The 22,224-nt window shown below is 39.1% G+C and overlaps 1 protein-coding gene across 3 annotated transcripts in view; it reads right to left on the reverse strand.

Annotated features, from left to right (window-relative positions):
• Window positions 1-22,224, reverse strand: part of LOC125230146 (G-protein coupled receptor Mth2-like) — an 87,192-nt gene that overhangs the window by 55,209 nt on the left and 9,759 nt on the right. For 2 of the 3 annotated variants that reach the window (XM_048135184.1, XM_048135186.1), the window contains exons 2-3: window positions 16,890-17,064; window positions 6,072-6,263 (exon numbers count right to left, since the gene is read on the reverse strand). In XM_048135184.1, coding sequence (XP_047991141.1) covers window positions 6,072-6,263; window positions 16,890-17,064 — 367 coding nt within the window. Of the gene's footprint in view, window positions 1-6,071; window positions 6,264-16,325; window positions 16,392-16,889; window positions 17,065-22,224 lie in introns of all 3 variants that reach the window. The other variant, XM_048135185.1, reaches the window with a different exon arrangement.

The raw sequence follows: 22,224 nt of genomic DNA on the forward strand, positions 1-22,224 counted from the left end.
CCTGAGTTAAGCGGTTGGTGCAAGTGGGCCTTAAACTTATAGTAGCTATTAAAGAACGATTAAAACAAATAAAGGCCAAAAGTAAAGAAATAGTCTTATGTATGCATAGATTTCTGATAGTTACTAGTAGATCGATTTAAAACTCGTATCTACCAATACGTACTTCTATTCCCCACCATTTTAATTTCATGACATTCGCTTCGTTAAGCTTCCTCATTCGATAAAGAAAAGCTTAGCGAAAGGCGTGTTAGATACAACAACGGAAATTAGCAAAAAAAAAACCGACCAAGAGCGTGTCGGGCCACGCTCAGTGTAGGGTTCCGTAGTTTTCCGTATTTTTCTCAAAAACTACTGAACCTATCAAGTTCAAAACAATTTTCCTAGAAAGTCCTTATAAAGTTCTACTTTTGTGATTTTTTTCATATTTTTTAAACATATGGTTCAAAAGTTAGAGGGGGGGGGACGCACTTTTTTTTCCTATAGGAGCGATTATTTCCGAAAATATTAATATTATCAAAAAACGATCTTAGTAAACCCTCATTCATTTTTAAATACCTGTCCAACAATATATCACACGTTGGGGTTGGAATGAAAAAAAATATCAGCCCCCACTTTACATGTAGGGGGGGTACCCTAATAAAACATTTTTTTTCATTTTTTATTTTTGCACTTTGTTGGCGTGATTGATATACATATTGGTACCAAATTTCAGCTTTCTAGTGCTAACGGTTACTGAGATTATCCGCGGACGGACGGACGGACGGACGGACGGACAGACAGACATGGCGAAACTATAAGGGTTCGTAGTTGACTACGGAACCCTAAAAAGCATATCAGTGAGGCACGCTTTGTTTTATTTTTAAGAGCTACAAAAAGAGCCATGTTTTCATGCAGCAAAGATAGCGGCAGATATTGAGTCCTACCCTCCCCTCCACCGTCACCGTTCTTTTCCTTTAATTACATGGAATTTATTCATCAATGATTACAAAATAGATCGAAACGCGTATCTATTCCTGCCCAAATACTCCAGTTGTTTATGTTTACAATATTAAACCTATTCTAAAAGCTATAAATGTTAAGACGCCCTTTCAATTTGGGAATTTTAGTTAAATATACTAGTGTTTTTAAATAGATTTATCGAAAAAAATTGTCCATTCAGAACAACTCAGTTAAAAGATATTGCGAAAAACATTTAAAGTCGAGGTTCCACTCTCGACTGTTTCCTCCTTCAAAACATAATCAATCGTAACGAAAATTGAGAATCTGAATTAAAATGAAATAATCTGTGTCGGATCGTTTAGTTTTTTTGGCTAATCGTTACCAATTTTAAATACCACACCTTTTTCTGCGCCATAATCATTAAGGCAGTTTTTGGAAATTTTCGATGGGCTCTTAGCGTCTTTAAAAATAAGAATATCAAAAAAATCTAAACGGTCGAACACAGATAAAAATAATAATAATCTGTGTTGAAAAATCATTGCTCTATCTTCAAAAACCAGGGAGGAAATAGTCGAGAGCGTTTCTATGGAGAATTGACCCCTCCTATATCGTCTTAATGAAACTTGTCTGAAGTGTTTTGATTTAGAAACCATTTGGTGCCAAATACTAGAGGAATTTCTAACATTATCACTATCAAATGAGTGACTGCCACGAATTTGTAGAATAGCAAGTTATAATTATACCTGTGGCCCGTTTCTCGAAAGGTACAAGCCTTGTATTACAAGTGTGTTGCCATGACAACCCATACGATGTGACAGTTCGAGCACTTGTAATACAAGGCTTGTACCCATTGAGGTATATGTACTACGTACTAGAGGCGACGTTGCCAAGCGAAAACTCTGCACATGCTGACAAATGCGCGGGGTGCGGGGAGCGGTTATTTACGCGTAGAGTAGGTCTACCACCAGATGTGACACATTATTATATTCTGCCTAACGGGAATTTTACATTATAGTTAAATAAAATACGGATATTCTAGTCAAACTTATTTATTTATTTACAACTTAAACAATACAAATTAATACAAAATAATTTTGCTGTATTTATCTTCTTCTTTAAAATATTAATACAAAATAATTGTGCTGTATTTATCTTCTTCTTCTAATATACATAATGAACACATATAGTGGTCAGTTGGTAACCAAGTTTCCTCAGCACGATTTTTTTGGACAAAGCGTATCAATTGTTCCCTTTTTTCATGACCAGGCCGAAGAAAACTGCAAAAAGTGAGCGTGATAAAAATACAATTTTACTCAAAAACTATTAACTATATATACTCGTATTAAACAAATAAACTTTTTTTATATTTTAGTAACATAATTAATGAAATAGTAAGTAGTTACTTAATAATTTTCCAAATAGAAATATTTATATTTCGCAACTATATTAGAGGTGAAACACACTAGTAGGAACAGTGTAAATGGCACATCTGCGCGGTTAACTTTTTATAGTCTATGATTGCGTCACCAAAATGGCGGCAGTCCCGCTCCCGCTCGCGAGTTTGTAGAATATTCAATCTTAAAATATTATAGACGAGTTTTTTGTTTAATTTACCGATGAAATGTCACACCTTGGCTTTTATTTGATTTCCTCGAGTGATTAGTACAATTTTTAAGCACACAAGAAGGCATTATTCACGTGGAAAGTATGTGCATCACAGCACGTCACTGCACCGCAAGGACCTGGTAAGGACTGACAACGTTGCGGTCCATTGGACCGCAGTGGGGTGTGTAAAAATTCTCTTAGCAACGTCGCCTCTAGTACGTAGTACATATACCTCAATGCTTGTACCTTTCGAGAAACGTGCCCCTGCAGTTACTTGCTTTGGTGAAAAAAATTTTCATGGAACTTCACGTTCGTTGTAAATATTCGTTACAATTTCTCACCCTTTTCCACAAAACACAACGACAAGCAATTAAACACTGTCCAGCCATTTCCCTCCAGTAATAAAAGCCAAAACCTTTTAATTTTCCAACAATAACACATTTATATTAATAATGACTATCCTAAATTAGCCAAGCTACGGAATACTTTATCATAGCTTGTCCACGCCCAGCCAACCTAATTGAAATAATAGGGCGTGCCTACTTAGAGTAGTTACAAGTAATTAGGGAAGGAAATGCAATTTGTTATATCAAATTAAGGGAATTAATAAAGGCGTGTCTATACGTGACCACTGATTGTATGAGTGCTAATTAGTATGCTACAAGGTGAGGCTTTGTTGCTTGCATCGTTTATTTTTTAATCTCATATGGCAAACATAACTTGTCAGTAGGTAAGGACAAAGTAAACTATACCTAATTACTTACGTAATGCTTTTTTTTCATCATCATCATATCAACCCTTTATCGGCCACTGCATGCTAAGCATAGGCCTCTCTTCCAAGTACGCCACTTGTCCCGGTCTTAAACTAATCTCGACCAGAAATGAGCCACAAACTTTATAACTATGGTTTATGCTCAAATTGCTCATAATCAGACCAGAAATTATCGGGCTCAAGATTATTTATTTATTTATCGTATGGCAAGTTTACAATCTTACATGCAAATCACAACTTAAATTTAGCATTCCGAAAATAGTCGATAGCGTCGCTCGTGAGGTTTTTGAAGTCCGAGGGTGGCCCTTTGTACTTAGTTAAGGGGCATTCGAAAACGATGTGGTGCACAGTTTGTTTAGGGTTTCCGCAGTCGCATTTCTCAGTGTCAGCCCAACCCCATTTTTTCCGCAGATAGGCGCAGTGAGCCATTCCGGTTCGTATGCGATTTAGGGAACACCAGACACGACGCGTTTCTTTAAAACCACTTGGAATTTATTTGGAAGATCAGACTAAGTTACAAATTTTCCAGAGTGTTGAGTCTAGTGTTGAATGAGTGTTGAGGCGTCGATATGACAACGTTCTACCTTCACATTAAACACACTGTTGCATTATCGTATTGGCGTATTATAATTTTTAACACGCATTCTCCGAGTTTTATAAAAATAGTACCTTTATTTATTTATTCTATTACAGTAAATGGCTATTACGGCCTGAGGACAAATAATACTGATAAGTGATAATGAACAAGCGGATACTATTCGTTTGGTTTTCATTTAGATTTAGACTTAGTTTTTGTACAATACTTTCATTATTAGATTTAGTTTATGTACAATACTGCCATAAATACCACTAGATTAGTATTTAGTATTAAACATTATTACATTAATGATTTTTTAACTTAGACATTATTTTTGTACAAAAAGGAGAACCTCAAAAAATGGTTTGACTAGACGAAAACATATGGGGTGGTTCAGGAGACGTGAGCAGGGTCACACAGCCAAAGAACTCAACATAAAAGTTAGTTTAGGGACCTTTTATATTACGTCCTTTAGCTGACTTACGGGTGATTAAGGCTCACTAATGTTACTCGTATACTTCAGTCCCACAGCCTGATTCGAAATTAAATGTAAGTCAAAAATTTGCTTTAGTTAGGATATGGATTGGATCAAAAGTGAAGTCAGTATAAAAAGTGACTTTCCATGAAACAAGAAAGTCATTTCGTCTTGACACTATCCTATCCATATCGTTCTTAGAGCTAATTTATGACATACGTTTAAGTTCGAATCGGGCCCCCGCCCCCCAGTCTTAGTCTGGGCGACTACTTGATGTAGACAAATTACCTCTGCTCTGTTCTGTTCTCAAACAGTGAACTGTGATTTGTCAGGTGAACATTCAAATTATTTGGGTTAGGAGAACTGTTAAACAAAATAAGTACTCACAAAATCATTCAATAAATAGCCACAGTACAGTAGTACACTACATCATAAACCAAACCTAAACAAAACGCACACTTCGTACCTATCTAATGGCAATCGGCCGCCCGTACTCATAGCGAGGGCCGATTGACCCTCACCAAACACCGAATTAAAAAAAAAAACTCTCCTACTGGTGCTGTATGACGATGTATGTGAAATCTTATGAACTAAAATTAGTGCTAACGGCCTCCGCTAGCTTGATACTCCATAGTCATGTAGCGGACTTGTCAAAATATACGGTGAAGTAGGTACTATATGTATGTATGTACCTACACAATGTGTATTTTCAATCTTGCCCCTTACTTTTACAATGTAACACCAACTGTCCAATAAGACGCCGTTCATATATTTTCGTTAGTGCTCGTCTTCGACTTGACGTTTCACGGAGTAACTTATAAGGGTAGAAAAGTTGTAGTGACAAACCCGTTTCTGGCCTGGATTAAAAGGATAATGTTTTAAAAGTTTCTGATTCGGATTTCGCTTTTTTTAGCGTGAGTGAAATGTATAAGGTCTGACACATTCTTCGCTACACCACGATATTTGACTTAACAATAACAACGCAACCATATGTAACCCATATTTACAGTCTCTTTATTTGTCTTCGTACGTCAAAAGCGGGGTACGCCACGATAATACATCATCAGACACATTCCGTGCAGGTTGCGTAGCTCCGGGATAGTGGCATACACTAAGGATGTTTAACTCACCAATAAGAACACATTTTTTGGCACCTTCAAAAGTTTCACAGAAAAAGGTACGCTAAGAAGGGGTACGCAACGATAAATCCCGCGAAGTACGCCATCAGCCACTTCCCACACGGGTTCCGTATCCCACGGATGAACGTATACACTAAGTTACTTAAGTCGACTTACCAATAAGAACACAATTTTTACTATTTTTAGCACCTTCAAAAGTTTTACAGAAAGAGGTACGCCACGATAAGCTCCACATTTAGAGCTCAATTTGATTATGTATTAAGTCATCATTGGCCACGACATCTTAGCAGATGATTGTTGCAGTGATTTTATTGTGTGGTGCCGGTACATCGTCTTTAGTGGCTTAGTAGTCCGATAGCAGCACGACACCTTTTGCCACATCTGTCACAGGTGAAACGCGAGTCAAGAGGAGGAGGAGCTCTGGAACGGAGCCTTTTCTGCTTAAGGTTGCCGAGCCAGGCTTTGTCGTGCTCCATCACCCCGTCGGATAAGTCACGGCGCCATTCAGGTCTCATGCTAGCGCGTGTCTCCCAACTGTCTAGGTGTATGTATTAAGTAACTTACCAATAACAACACATCCAGTCTTCCCCACACCCACAGTTCCACTATGCATCTTCAGGTACGCCAAGAAGGGGTACGCCACGATAAGTCCGGCACAGTACGCCATCAGACACATCCCGTGAAGGTTCCGGAGCTCAGGGATGAAAGCGTACACCAGGAACGTGACCAGGAGGAACGGAGCGGAGAGGAGGAGACCTTAAACAAACAAGTATGTTTAGCAGAAGATAGCTCGCTATGTGTATATTGGTAAATGGTAAGAAACAAAGCGGACCCCTGCAGGGCTAAGATAGACGGCTGTCTATCATTTGTCACCATGTCTGTCACGTTCTGTAAGTACAAAAGTGATACATGATGACAAAATCGTGACCATGACACGGCCACAGGACATAAGCGTGGCAGAATCAGCGGGATAACGCTTGGAAGAAGAAGAAGGTAAGAAACATCGCGAGATACGGAACTATAGTCTGTTTTGAAACAAATGAGTGAGCATACTCCTATCTTGTGACACTGGCCAGTAAGTTCTTCAAGGTTAACAACACATCTGACTATAGTAAAATAAAGCCTGGCTTCTACACTATGCTAGAAAAACAGTCGAACCTCCGGGACAACAATAGGAAGGTGACCTGTGCAAAGCATACATAATTACAAACTAAAATAGGTGCCATTTACAAATAAAAAGTTTTTGTAACCAATCTAAATGTTATTCAAACTTTTAACGCGTAGTCTGATATTTATCATACTAGCTTTTGCCCGCGGCATCGCTCGCGTTAGAAAGAGACAAAAAGTAGCCTATGTCACTCTCCATCCCTTCAACTATCTCCATCTAAAAATCATGTCGATTCGACGCTCCGTTTTGCCTTGAAAGACGGACAAACAAACAGACACACACACTTTCCCATTTATGATATTAGTATGGATTTACAATACTTTCGATACTGATTGTACTACTAATACCCAATAAGCATCAACTACTTGTAGTCGATGGCATTGCGAATTGCAATTATAATCAACGTTATCGCTACGATAACAATGGCTGATCAAAGTGCTACGGCGTAGCACTATCGTAGCAATGTCGTAGATAGGCGCTATGGAGGCTTTCATACAGATAATGCAATATAACACACGGATCGCAGCACGTTATAAAACTATAATCAATTCTTAACAGTATTTTTTTAAATTATAAATCATATAGGTAAATGTGCTTACTCTTGACCACAGACTAGCCAAAGGTTGACGTGGTCTACGGTGGAGTGCATGAGCTCGCCCAGAAGATGCCTGTTCACCCTAGATTTGAAGGTTGCCGCTGCTTACACACAAGTATATAATAAACATCACGAAAATTCAAGGAAAGTTGGTGTTTTAATCGTTGTATAATTTTCTCGGAATCGTGTGTATTTGTCGTGATGTTTGGTCATCGTTAGTATGTACTTATTGTACTGAGACTGGCGGAAATAGCATGACACGTTCGAGAGTTTCCGTGAAAATACGAAGGGAAAACATTTCGCACTACATCGATACTACTTACGTTAGATCAGATAATTATGCCAAAAATTATGTTTCCGTTTGAAGAAACATCACTTTTGATATTAACAGGATACGTATTATGTAGCCAAATGCACAAACGCTCACGATAATATCTGTTTCGTAGCTATCTATCTCTATCGCTCTTGCGGATTAGCGCGACAGAGCCAGACTGCATTTTTTTGACGACCGGTCTGGCGCAGTCGGTAGTGACCCTGCCTGCTACGCCGCGGTCCCGGGTTCGAATCCCGGTAAGAACATTTATTTGTGTGATGAGCACAGATATTTGTTCCTGAGTCATGGATGTTTTCTACGTATATAAGTATTTATATATTATATATATCGTTGTCTGAGTACCCACAACACAAGCCTTCTTGAGCTTACCGTGGGCCTCAGTCAATCTGTGTAAAAATGTCCTATAATATTTATTTATTTATTTAATATTTATGTTTCTGTTTGAAGAAACATCACTTTTGATATTAACAGGGTATTATTAAATTAAAACGGGACTTAATCGCGTAAAACTTACGTTTTATATTTAACCCGACGTTTCGGACATGACATTACGTCCGTGGTCACGGGTAGACTGGCTGGGAGTTGTATCAACATCTTCTAGCTGTACGAGTTTTTCGAACTACCCGCACTTGATTGTCATCAGTAACTTTTACGCTAGGGTTGCCACTCTGCCTACATACAACACTCACGACATCCGATGGTATGAGACGGGAAGTTTTCTCACGTTTACACTTGCTAATCACTGGATTCCACGAAGATGAAATCCCTTGCCCTTCATTTTGATTGAAATTACGATGTTTCCTGATTTCAATCGCTTCACGTACTTTCCTGCTATAGTAAAGACGTTCAGTTGAAAGGACTTTGGGATTATGCAGTTCAATCCAGTGGTTCGGTCCTGACTCTAGCAAATGCTCGGCAACCGCAGACTTATTTATTTGTCGTTTTTTGACCGCCGCGATATGTTCTTTGACCCTTTCCGCTATGGTGCGTTTGGTTTCTCCAATATAAGAACTACCACAGCTACAGTCAATCTTATAAACGCCTGGCGTCTGATATGGAATAACATCCTTTGCTGACCTTAGTTGCCCCGCCACCTTCGACAACGGCATGTACACAGTCTGTATCGAATACTTCTTTAGTATGGTACCAACCTTGTCTGTCACTCCCTTGACATAGGGCATAAATGCCGGTCGTCTTGCAACATTCGGATGCTTCTTCGCAGGCTTTCGTCTCGGTTGCCGACAATCCACCCTGTACCCATTCTTTCTAAGAACCTCCTGAATGTGTGACATCTCACTCTCTAAAAATTCAGGGTCACAAAGGTCATGTGCTCTGTTCTTTAGGGAATTAACGACGGACAGTAGGTGACGAGGGTGGTGGTGAGACTGAGCATTGAGGTATCTATCTGTGTGAGTAGGCTTCCTGTAGACAGTGTGCGCCAAGGATCCATCCATCCGACCTATCACTTTTATGTCCAGAAAAGGCAAACTTCGATCTGATTCCAATTCATACGTAAATTTCACCTTCTGATGAATGGAATTGAGATACTGGAGTAATTGCTCAACTTCTTGCTTGCCACCCTTCATGATACAAAAGACATCATCGACATACCGCTTCCATAACTTCACTGCCCATGGTTGCAGGTCTATGTTTGCCTCAAAATGCTCCATCCAGATATTTGCTAAAACCGGCGCCACCGGGCTGCCCATAGCAACTCCGTCAATCTGGAGATAATGCTTTCGTCGATATAAAAAGTAGCTCCCTTCTAGACAGTTTCGCAATAACACCATGACCGACTCCAGTATCTCATTGTCAGCTAGCCTTGTCCTAACTACCTCAAGACATTCCTTAACTGGAACATTGGTGAAAAGCGACTCGACATCAAAACTCACCATTATGTCATCTGGTTCCAGCTTAACATCCTTCAGAATGTCCACAAAGTGACGAGAATCTTTCACAAAGGACGACGTTTTACCCACAAGCGGCTGCAACACCGATGCTACATGCTTTGCCAGGTCGTAAGTAGGTGAGGCGATTTGACTTACGATTGGTCGCAAGGGCACGTTAGCTTTGTGTACCTTCGGCAGCCCATACAATTTCGGCGATTGCACTATTCTAGGCCTGTGTAAACGGTCAAAGACATCATCCTGGAACAACTCCCTGTAGTCCCTAATGACAGCCCTTATCCGGCGCGTAACTCTGGCAGTAGGGTCATATGAAACGGGCTTATACACATTCGTATCATTCAGTAAAAGCCGAATTTTGTCGTCGTAATCTGTCGAGTCCATGACCACCGTGGCGTTCCCTTTATCCGCCTTTAGAACCAGGATATTCTCATTCGCTCTCAGGTTCTTCAGAGCTAAACGTTCTTCCGTAGTCACGTTACTCTTGGGTAATGTCGCCTTCCGCAAAATAACCGCAACATCCTGTCTAAGTACCTCCGCATCCCTAGACGGAACCTTGTTACGTGATATTGCCTCTTCAACACTACAGATCACGGCCTCATATGGAATCCGCTTAGGTGTCATAGCGAGCGAGTGTATGTAGGCAGAGTGGCAACCCTAGCGTAAAAGTGACTGATGACAATCAAGTGCGGGTAGTTCGAAAAACTCGTACAGCTAGAAGATGTTGATACAACTCCCAGCCAGTCTACCCGTGACCACGGACGTAATGTCATGTCCGAAACGTCGGGTTAAATATAAAACGTAAGTTTTACGCGATTAAGTCCCGTTTTAATTTAATAATATGAGTGAAGATCGTGTTAGTTTAAATCAATATATTGTAAACCGGTACGGGCCGGAGATAGCAATAAAACTCAAACGTCTAGGATGGTTGCGGAAAAACGAGTGCGTGTAACAACATCGTTGTCATTTTTAATTAAGTGTCGCGATTCGAACTTATTGCCTACGTGCGTAAGACTTAAACCGCGTAGGGATATACCGTTTTCTGCAAACATTCTAAGGGCTGCTAGTATCCGTCTATTGAAACAGCAAATAAGGAACAATTACGCTGAGTTAGATAGAGTGCAGTGCGAATTATACGGGTTGCATAGCGAGTGTAGTGCAGTGTTATCGTGTAGTGATTTTAATGTGTGGGATCGGATAACCTTCGAACAAGCGGACCGTATTTATTATTATCGTACTAAGGTACATGATAGGAAGTATGAGAAGCTGATGTATCGATATGGAAATAACGAGACTGCGGGTGGAAATAACAATTCTAATCCCACCTCCACGGTAATAAACTTATCAACCACTCCTTTAGAAAAAGTGACCGTCGGTATATTGGAAAAAGGGTTGAATTTCGCTATGACACCTAAGCGGATTCCATATGAGGCCGTGATCTGTAGTGTTGAAGAGGCAATATCACGTAACAAGGTTCCGTCTAGGGATGCGGAGGTACTTAGACAGGATGTTGCGGTTATTTTGCGGAAGGCGACATTACCCAAGAGTAACGTGACTACGGAAGAACGTTTAGCTCTGAAGAACCTGAGAGCGAATGAGAATATCCTGGTTCTAAAGGCGGATAAAGGGAACGCCACGGTGGTCATGGACTCGACAGATTACGACGACAAAATTCGGCTTTTACTGAATGATACGAATGTGTATAAGCCCGTTTCATATGACCCTACTGCCAGAGTTACGCGCCGGATAAGGGCTGTCATTAGGGACTACAGGGAGTTGTTCCAGGATGATGTCTTTGACCGTTTACACAGGCCTAGAATAGTGCAATCGCCGAAATTGTATGGGCTGCCGAAGGTACACAAAGCTAACGTGCCCTTGCGACCAATCGTAAGTCAAATCGCCTCACCTACTTACGACCTGGCAAAGCATGTAGCATCGGTGTTGCAGCCGCTTGTGGGTAAAACGTCGTCCTTTGTGAAAGATTCTCGTCACTTTGTGGACATTCTGAAGGATGTTAAGCTGGAACCAGATGACATAATGGTGAGTTTTGATGTCGAGTCGCTTTTCACCAATGTTCCAGTTAAGGAATGTCTTGAGGTAGTTAGGACAAGGCTAGCTGACAATGAGATACTGGAGTCGGTCATGGTGTTATTGCGAAACTGTCTAGAAGGGAGCTACTTTTTATATCGACGAAAGCATTATCTCCAGATTGACGGAGTTGCTATGGGCAGCCCGGTGGCGCCGGTTTTAGCAAATATCTGGATGGAGCATTTTGAGGCAAACATAGACCTGCAACCATGGGCAGTGAAGTTATGGAAGCGGTATGTCGATGATGTCTTTTGTATCATGAAGGGTGGCAAGCAAGAAGTTGAGCAATTACTCCAGTATCTCAATTCCATTCATCAGAAGGTGAAATTTACGTATGAATTGGAATCAGATCGAAGTTTGCCTTTTCTGGACATAAAAGTGATAGGTCGGATGGATGGATCCTTGGCGCACACTGTCTACAGGAAGCCTACTCACACAGATAGATACCTCAATGCTCAGTCTCACCACCACCCTCGTCACCTACTGTCCGTCGTTAATTCCCTAAAGAACAGAGCACATGACCTTTGTGACCCTGAATTTTTAGAGAGTGAGATGTCACACATTCAGGAGATTCTTAGAAAGAATGGGTACAGGGTGGATTGTCGGCAACCGAGACGAAAGCCTGCGAAGAAGCATCCGAATGTTGCAAGACGACCGGCATTTATGCCCTATGTCAAGGGAGTGACAGACAAGGTTGGTACCATACTAAAGAAGTATTCGATACAGACTGTGTACATGCCGTTGTCGAAGGTGGCGGGGCAACTAAGGTCAGCAAAGGATGTTATTCCATATCAGACGCCAGGCGTTTATAAGATTGACTGTAGCTGCTGCAGTTCTTATATTGGAGAAACCAAACGCACCATAGCGGAAAGGGTCAAAGAACATATCGCGGCGGTCAAAAAACGACAAATAAATAAGTCTGCGGTTGCCGAGCATTTGCTAGAGTCAGGACCGAACCACTGGATTGAACTGCATAATCCCAAAGTCCTTTCAACTGAACGTCTTTACTATAGCAGGAAAGTACGTGAAGCGATTGAAATCAGGAAACATCGTAATTTCAATCAAAATGAAGGGCAAGGGATTTCATCTTCGTGGAATCCAGTGATTAGCAAGTGTAAACGTGAGAAAACTTCCCGTCTCATACCATCGGATGTCGTGAGTGTTGTATGTAGGCAGAGTGGCAACCCTAGCGTAAAAGTGACTGATGACAATCAAGTGCGGGTAGTTCGAAAAACTCGTACAGCTAGAAGATGTTGATACAACTCCCAGCCAGTCTACCCGTGACCACGGACGTAATGTCATGTCCGAAACGTCGGGTTAAATATAAAACGTAAGTTTTACGCGATTAAGTCCCGTTTTAATTTAATAATATGAGTGAAGATCGTTTTAATTTAATAGGTACTATGTAGCCAAATGCACAAACGCTCACGATAATATCTGTTTCGTAGCTATCTATCTCTATCGCTCTTGCGGATTAGCGCGACAGAGCCAGACTGCATTTTTGTCAGCGTCTGGCGTCGACGATTGCCATTCGGCTACGTCGGCAGATCGTAGGGCAGTGACATCGTACTCACATCTTAGAAACATTTTTTTTTATGGGATAGGAGGCAAACGAGCAGACAGGTCGCCTGATGGTAAGCGATCACCGCCGCCCATGGACACCCGAAACACCAGAAACATTGTCCGAATACGGCAGTTTCTCAAAGTTTCTCAATTCAAACTACTTACTTTATAAAGGTCTTTTAAAAATAAATTAAAAAAAAAACTACTTATATTAACATTACATATTTATCTGTCAATGAATTAATTTTAACACTCCTTTCAACTTTAATCGAATGACCGGAACATGTATAGCGTGAGACCACGTAATTTAGCTGCATACTGCGGTTATTATCTAGCATTACCTAACGGTACCAGTTTTCATACTATGCTTCTCTGTTATTTACGAGCTTTACGATAGAATGTTAGCTAAAACTGGTATAATACGATTTTGGAATACCTACTAAAATATGTACTTGTGTAACGTGCATACCTAATAACCTAATGGAGATTTCCGCTATGTACCCACCGAGAAAAAAAAGATCGAAGCACCTAAATAATAGTGTAGTGTACGTATTTTGTACTTTGTGCACTGTATAAATTCTTAAAATAAGCAGGCAGGCAATTATAGTCGCACGATAAATGATAAAACATCAGGCAGTCCCTATCGCACTATTTGTAAGTGCGATAGGGAACGGCCCGATGTTTTATCATTTATCGCGCAACCATGATTGCCCTGCAGGTATTATTGGGCAGTTTTGTCATGCCTTTTCTTGGAGGGACTGAAAAATTTGCTGCTCTGTTCAAAATCGCTTCACCCATCCACTTTAAACACAAAATATTTATATAATTTATGAACCCCACCCCCGAAAGTTTACTCAGAATTACCTGCGGCACTCATATGTATGTATATTTAAGATTTTTATTTGAGCTTGCTTCCCGCCGTGTACCTACTAAATTATTTATGAACAAAAACATTTTTGGCCTTTTTAATGATTTGTTTTGGTTTAACAAACGATAAAACTAAGCGTAATATAAGTTTTATGAGCCATTAACTCGAGGGTGGCGAGTTAATGACTCGAATAGATTGGCTTCGCCAAACATCGAAAAACGTTGATGAATTAGAAAAATTCTGAAACACGGTGAAAAAGTCCTAAAAGCATAGGTAACAAGTAATACAAAAACATTAGAAACTGGACCTTCCTGCGTGGGGAAATGGTATAAAATTGTGGTCTCAATAGTTGATGCGAGCGGAGGGTTACGTCTTTGTTCATTATGCTAGCGTTTGTTTAGTTGCACTGTACCCCATTGATCACTTTGGTCGGGTCACGTTTATTCTACAAGATTAATACATTTTCAATGTAGTTCCACAAATTGAGTTTATTTTTTACTTGACTACGGCAACGCATAAGGAAAAGGAGGGTATAATTAGCAATAGGCTACTAGACTCGTTTCGAATTTAGCACATCAAGTTATTGTTTTCTGTAGTATTTGACTTAAGAAATTAATATTTATAGCTTGCGGGGATTAAAAGTGCGTGATGACTGCGTATTTTTAACTAAAGATGTGTGTATGTTTTTTTTTCAATTATGGACTCCGGAAACGGTGTTGGCCAATGGAGTGACGTCACATAATTCAAATCAACTATGGAAATTAGAGGTAATAATCTAATCTCCATAGAAGCAACGTCTGTATTAAAATTCATAGTCGTTGCTCGGCTGTGACAGTGTCAAATATTTTTTCTAAATCGAGTTACGTCATGTCATAATGCATGTCATAGATATTCTACAGATTAATATGGCTGATGTTGTTTTTGCCTGATCACGTAAAAGTAAACTTTAAATAATTTTTTTGCGGGTTTTTAAGTCGTAATAAAATATGGTACTATTTTTTTCGTTTAATTAGACAATAATTAATAATATAAGACATACTTTGAAAAAGGGTCAAGTAGCCTATCGAGGGATTGAAAGAAAACGAGATTACGATATTGCAATGACCGGTTACCAACCCATAGCACTCATCACAATTTAACCCATGTCTCACATCACAAGTCGACTTCCCGTATCCAGTTTAGAGTTTCACCACCCCTTTTTCCTCCCATGGTTTCGTAGAAGTTTTTGAACAAAGGAACTTGAATATGCCTAGTTAAAATATATGATAAATATTCATAAGTTTCATTGAATATTCGTTATGTACATAAATTTATTTTGATTGGCAGGTTGTGAATTGATTAATACGTATTTTTAAAATTCCCAGCTTGAACAGATTTTTGCACCTCTATACTATAGTAAATTTTACCGTCTTCTTCCTTGCGTTATCCCAGCACTTAGCAACGGCTCATCAGAGCCTGGCAACTAATCCTAGAATTTAGCGTAGGCACTAGTTTTACGAAAGCGACGGCTACCTAACCTTTCAACCCAGAGTGTCACGTTTTTATGTTATGACTTTACAAATACAGTTGATTCAGCTATTTTTCCGGCCATCGCGCATCGTTGCGTACTTAAAATAATAATTATAATGTCACTAGGTGAGTGTGCAACAAGAAATAACAACAAAGGAAAGCATTCCAGTTTCAGTCAATGGCATATAATAACATCAATAAGTAATTAAAATATCTATCCAATGTTCCGACGAAGTTTAATTCATTATTCGTGACAAATTTACGTTCGACTAGGCAAGAAGAAGGGAAGTATTATAGACGGTACGGCCGCAGGCTGTAGGCGGTCAACTTAAAATTAGACTGCTATCTGAATAACGATCCGAACCTTTTAAAACGACCTTTGCTTTGATAAATTTTGCTATTTTTGGAGGCTATAAAAAGTTTATTGTATTCATAGCCTTTTGGAGTAAGTAATTTGTTAGTTTTCCGCCCTTTTCATGAGAAATGAAAGAATTCACCAAGCCACGATACATTTTGAGTTTCCTTTTCAGATTCTATTTATTATAAATTATGTCTTAAAATTTCTGAAAGTGTATAAGTACATATATGTGGGGTGCTTGTGCTTCTCTCAAATTAAAAGGATAAGGGAACCCAATATTTATAGGATAAAGAATTCACTGAAGTCGCCCTTAGTCATTACTAAACACTAGACTTACCAGCAGCGTACATAACGTACAGGGTCTTGCTATCATCATCAGCGCTGAGCTGACTGGTGTTTAAAAGATTTTTGTGTCACTAGATTAGACTTACCAGCAGCGTACATAACGTACAGCGTCTTGCTGTCATCTTCCACTGGAACCTCAGACGGATGGCACGAACCAGTGATGAGCCCATAGTTGTCTGATTAATCTACGCAGGAGGACGCTTTGGTCACTAGACTTACCAGCAGCGTACATAACGTACAGCGTCTTGCTATCATCATCTACAGGAACCTCAGACGGATGGCACAGGCCAGCGATGAGCCGACTGGTGTTGTCCGTAACCATTATATCTATATAGAAAGATTTTTGTGTCACTAGATTAGACTTACCAGCAGCGTACATAACGTACAGCGTCTTGCTGTCATCTTCCACTGGAACCTCAGACGGATGGCACGAACCAGTGATGAGCCCACAGTTATCTGATTTAATCTACGCAGAAGGACGTTTCGGTAACTAGACTTACCAGCAGCGTACATAACGTACAGCGTCTTGCTATCATCAGCAAATACTCTTACATCAGGCAGATATCAGGGATCAAGGCTGAGCTGACTGATATTGTCCGTAACCATGAAGTCTATGTAAAAAGATTCTTGTGTCACTAGACTAAACTTACCAGCAGCATACATAACGTACAGCGTCTTGCTATCATCATCAACAGGAACCTCAGACGGATGGCACGGACCAGCGATGAGCCGACTGGTGTTGTCCGTAACCATTATGTCCACACAGAAGTAGCCCGGCTTGTGCCACTGCACTCTTCCTTCCACATCCTCCATCATACTGCCATTCTGGAAACAAAATCCTTGTTTATACCTCCGGTCATTGTGCAAAAAAGTCATACCACAAAAGTGTGAAAGTGTTCAAATTAAAATGTTTATTTTGTGAGTAGGCCTAACGGGTTCTTTTACAAGTCAAAAAATCATTTACTATTGTTAAATTGCATCATAGAGTAAGCGAAAAATACATATTTTATACCTATCTGTCTATCAAACACATATTTTGATATGTGATTTTATTAAATTTAATATTATCTCGTCTCGCCAGATGCTCGTCTGATGATATCATAATATATGGAGGCCGATTCAAATAAATGATTTGTATTCTCGAACTCTGTCCACCACTATGCTCCTATAAAACTTTAAGGTAATTTGTCCACTAAAAACTTCGAATAGGTATTATAGGTGAAACTGGAGCTTCTCTCCAGGTTCCGATGCAATGTTTGTTTTGCTGATTGTGCCAAAACGGCAAAATTCGGAATTCATAGCGCGTCCACTACTCTCGATAAGATATGAAGAGCTATTTCATATCGGGAAACGTTTTGGAATTCACTGCACGAAAGCTTCATGAGTTACATAAGTAACAATATGTATTTATTTGTAAGTTTACTTTAACCAAGGGCGATATACAGGGTGGGGCCTGTAACAAAAGCAAAAAATTAAACTGTAGGCTATACTCCTTAAACTGACCAACATTTGTTCAGTGACTTTTAAAAATTATGAAGTCATTAAATTTTTAATTTCTCATACAAAATAAATATTAGCTTCAATGTACGCCATTATTGTTGTCATTGACGTTGTCTGTCACACTTTAGACTTAACAGAATTCGCAATACATTACCTCTTAGAAAAAACTTTCAAGGGTGATAAAAATCAAAACACAAGTTATTTTTAAAAGTCGCTGAACAAATGTTGATCAGTATAAGGAGAATAGCCTACAGTTTAATTTTTTGCTTTTGTTACAGGCCCCACTCTGTATACCGAGACTGACAAAGCCCATACAAAAAAGTGTACCCCTGATATGTATCAGGCCTTTTTAGGGATAAAACTCGATGGCGCTGTTTCAAAAATCAAAGTCAAAAATCATATTTTCCCACAATATTGTAGCATGTTTTTATTTTTTTAAAAGAACAAATGACATCTTTCTTTATTTTAATATCATGATATCACTTCAATACACATTTTGAAAAAAAGAAATTTGTAGGCATCATTAGTGTAGTTATGATAGTATTTTACAGGTGGCGCAAAAAAATTGAGGTAGGTACGATTCTTAGTATGAAGCAAAGAGGATCGAGTGTTATAGAGAGTTACTGTCAAAGTAAAATGTGTAATCACAGTGTATAGACTGCCATCTCCCGACACAGGCTTAAAACTTTTGAACGTCAGATTTGACAATTTGGCCTATATTCTTAGCTTGATATGTGTTAAAATGTCAAATATGAATATTAAGTCATTTCTCAAAATTTTGCCACCCCCACCTGTCAGTACGTTTATGTTAGAACTTTTTTTTTAGTATACAATATCTTCATAAATAAATTATCAATACATATTAAAAGACAGTTTTTACATAGAGGCCTGATGCTTTGAAATCGATTTATTTTATATTAATGAAATAAATAATAATTGTAACTAAGTTTTGTCGTTCACCTTCCGTGTCCCAACGCGGAGTACTCATGTTTCGAGTTGTTAAAAGTACACAAATTATTAACTTTACTTGCCTTTATTGCTGTATTTTATTTGCATATATCCTTAACTTTTAAAACTAGAGTATCTGATAATAATATTACACTTATGTTCCAAGTTATTTGGCTTTAAAGTTTGTCCAAGGCCGTTTTTGTCGTTGACCTGTCGAGACAAACTCGCAAGCACTGTGCGATCCCTACTCCACCTCTGCCGCCCCACCCCGCATGAAACGAAGCCGCCAGTATTGGCCATCACCTGCAAGCAACGGCACGTGCTCACTACGCCTTGATTAGAAAATAGAAATTTTTAATTACCTCGAACGGGAGTTTGTAACGGGTAAGTAGTCGTTATTCTGTCAATCATAAACTGGTTATTGTTTGAGATACTGCATTAACTGTAACATATGTTTCGTATTTTGTTGCTTATTTTTAGGCACCTAAATATTTAGTTCGTTCGGCAAATACTTTTTGAGTTTTGGCGAAATAACTGGCATTTTGTCGGTCACCTGTGCATCGTTCACCTGGCTAAAATAGGCAAGTGAACGACATTTTGGGACAGGGTGACGACAATAATGATAAATTTACCAATCGTAATAATACTTTTTTATACCTTCAATATTTGTTTTGTGCGTTAAATGAGAAAAGTATTACTGTTATATCGGTTTAGGCTGCATTTCTCAAAGTATCGTTGCTTTTTTGTGGTGTGTGTCCTTCACCTGTGCGATAAAGCCAGGTGAACGACTCAGTGACAGGAAACCGACACGTCGATCACTTGTCATAAGCCAGATGAACAATTACGAGGGGCGATCAATCGGATCAATAAGTATTATCAATAAGTATTATTATCATTAATGAGTATTAAAACATAATCTAGAATATGAGTATTATAATAATAATGAGTATCCTTATATTTTTATAATTAAAAGTAACTCTTCTGTGATTTATTTACATATTTTAATTTTTTCATTTGTTTTTTGCCCCCTTTAAAAAATGAAATTAAATGGTTATAGTCCAAATACCGTGTCAGTAAGCAAGTGATTGCTTGAAGTGAAGTCACTTCATTATACTTCAGAGTAGCTATTATATTATAATTTTATTTAAAGGTCGGGTATAAAATATTAATGACCCCCTTCCTTGAGATTTGGGCGGCGGTTAAAAACTATTATAATGCTGATGGGCAGGTGAATGACGTCCATATCAGGTGAATGACCACCAAACTACAGGTGATCGACTACGGACGCAGGTTAGCGACGCTTGTCGTTAACTTGTCAAATGTGTCATACAAATTTGTACTAATTTGTCGTTAACCTGCTGCTGTTGTCGATAACCTGTGTATATTTATCCTTCACCTGATCATGATGTCGTTCACCTGAATTTTAATCGATCATAACTTCTAAAATAATTAATTGATATCGGTGCCTTTGACATTTTTGAAATGTTTGAGACGCATTCGAACGATCCCTACAATATTTTTTTTAAAAATGCGACATTTAAAAAAAAGCAAATCTTTCACCTGTCGGTGCCAAAATTTTGAGAAATGGCCATTAGCACCATCTAGCCGAGCGTCCCCCAATCCGGGCCATCTAGGCCACGTTACCTTTTTCTCTATGGCTTTGAGGTACGTTTTTAGGGTTCCGTACCAAAAAAGAACAAAATATGGCGACGCTCTGTCCGTCTGTCTGTCAGTCTGTCACATTTCTAAATATATCGAGAACTACTTATACTATCGATTTGAAATTTGGAACAGTTTTGAACATTTTTAACCTCTACAAGCTGAAACTATTATTTTTTAAAATATATTAATATTAATTATAGAAAATGGCCAAAATAGAAGGGGGGCAAACTGTACATGTCAAGTTACTAGGTCAAGTGGGGTATCGTTAGAAAGAGCTCAAATTGTACATATCAAAACTATTTTTTATAATTTTTTTGTCGTGGAAAAAAAAGAATTATGAAGGATAATGTAAAAAAAAATACCGTCCCCCCCAAAAATTATGATTTCTTTACGAAATATTGGTTTTACGCTAAATTTTACAGGAAAAATAAAATCGTGTCTATACCTTAGAAACTTTTTTTTTTTAATTCACAAAAAACTTTTCAGATTTTAACTTTCAACTTAACCACCCTTGCGGATTATATGGAACTTCAAATCAATACGAGATTATACGTAAAAAAATCTCTTTTAAACTAATTACTGTTTGTAAATTGACTAATTACTGTTTGTAATTATTTTTAGTTAAGGCTTTTTTTTTGACATGGTTATCTTATTACCTAATTATATATAATAACTACTTATTGGATTAATTGTTATCGTTTTTAGACTTTTTAAATACTTATCTTTTAAATAAATATTTTTTTCTTTATTTAAAAGAGATTTTTTTACGTATAATCTCTGTCCATATCGTTTAATATTATAAATAATTATCCCTGAAAAACTGACATAATAAACAGGTCGCGCAAATTAGCGAAATCGCTGAGAGATGGCGCTGTACTTATAGGTAACTAGCTTTTACCCGCGGCTTCGCCCGCGTAATAAAAGTATTCATTAAGATTTTCATTTGGATCCTTAGGTTTCTCTGTAGGTATATTTATCTGCGATTATTTCGATTGCACATAATACTTTTGCTTGCAATGATTGTAGAAATATTACACATCGACCACAGCGTAGGTAATTCTATATACGCTGGGGAAACCTTTATAAACATCCCACATAGCCCGTATTTCGACACTATGATCGGTGGGTAAAAAGTACTTTTTTCTATTATCCCTTAAAATTTTTTACATTTTGCTTATACTTACCGCAAACGTAATCTTCAAGCAAGCAAACAACGATCGTCTTAGAGCACATTGATTGTAAGAGACCGCCGACCGATTATCCGTATCCCTCTAACGATACCCATATTATCCGTATCCGTATCGCTATCGCTATCGCTATCGCTGTCGCTATCGCTATCGATGTCGCTGTCGCTGTCGCTGTCGCTCTCGCTGTCGCTGTCGCTGTCGCTGTCGCTGTCGCTGTCGCTGTCGCTGTCGCTGTCGCTGTCGCTGTCGCTGTCGCTGTCTCTGTCGCTGTCGCTGTCGCTGTCGCTGTCGCTGTCGCTGTCGCTGTCGCTGTCGCTGTCGCTGTCGCTGTCGCTGTCGCTGTCGCTGTCGCTGTCGCTGTCGCTGTCGCTGTCGCTGTCGCTGTCGCTGTCGCTGTCGCTGTCGCTGTCGCTGTCGCTGTCGCTGTCGCTGTCGCTGTCGCTGTCGCTGTCGCTGTCGCTGTCGCTGTCGCTGTCGCTGTCGCTGTCGCTATCGCTATCGCTATCGCTATCGCTATCGCTATCCCTATCCCTATCGCTATCGCTATCCCTATCCCTATCCCTATCCCTATCCCTATCCCTAGCCCAATCCCAATCCCTATCCCTATCCCTATCCGTTATCAAGATGTTCAATGATTTCTTATCAAGTGCTAAAATATAAAGTTTCATGGTTTTATCTTTTAAAATTA

This window comes from Leguminivora glycinivorella, chromosome 10, assembly GCF_023078275.1.
Source record: "Leguminivora glycinivorella isolate SPB_JAAS2020 chromosome 10, LegGlyc_1.1, whole genome shotgun sequence".
NCBI lineage: Eukaryota > Metazoa > Arthropoda > Insecta > Lepidoptera > Tortricidae > Leguminivora > Leguminivora glycinivorella.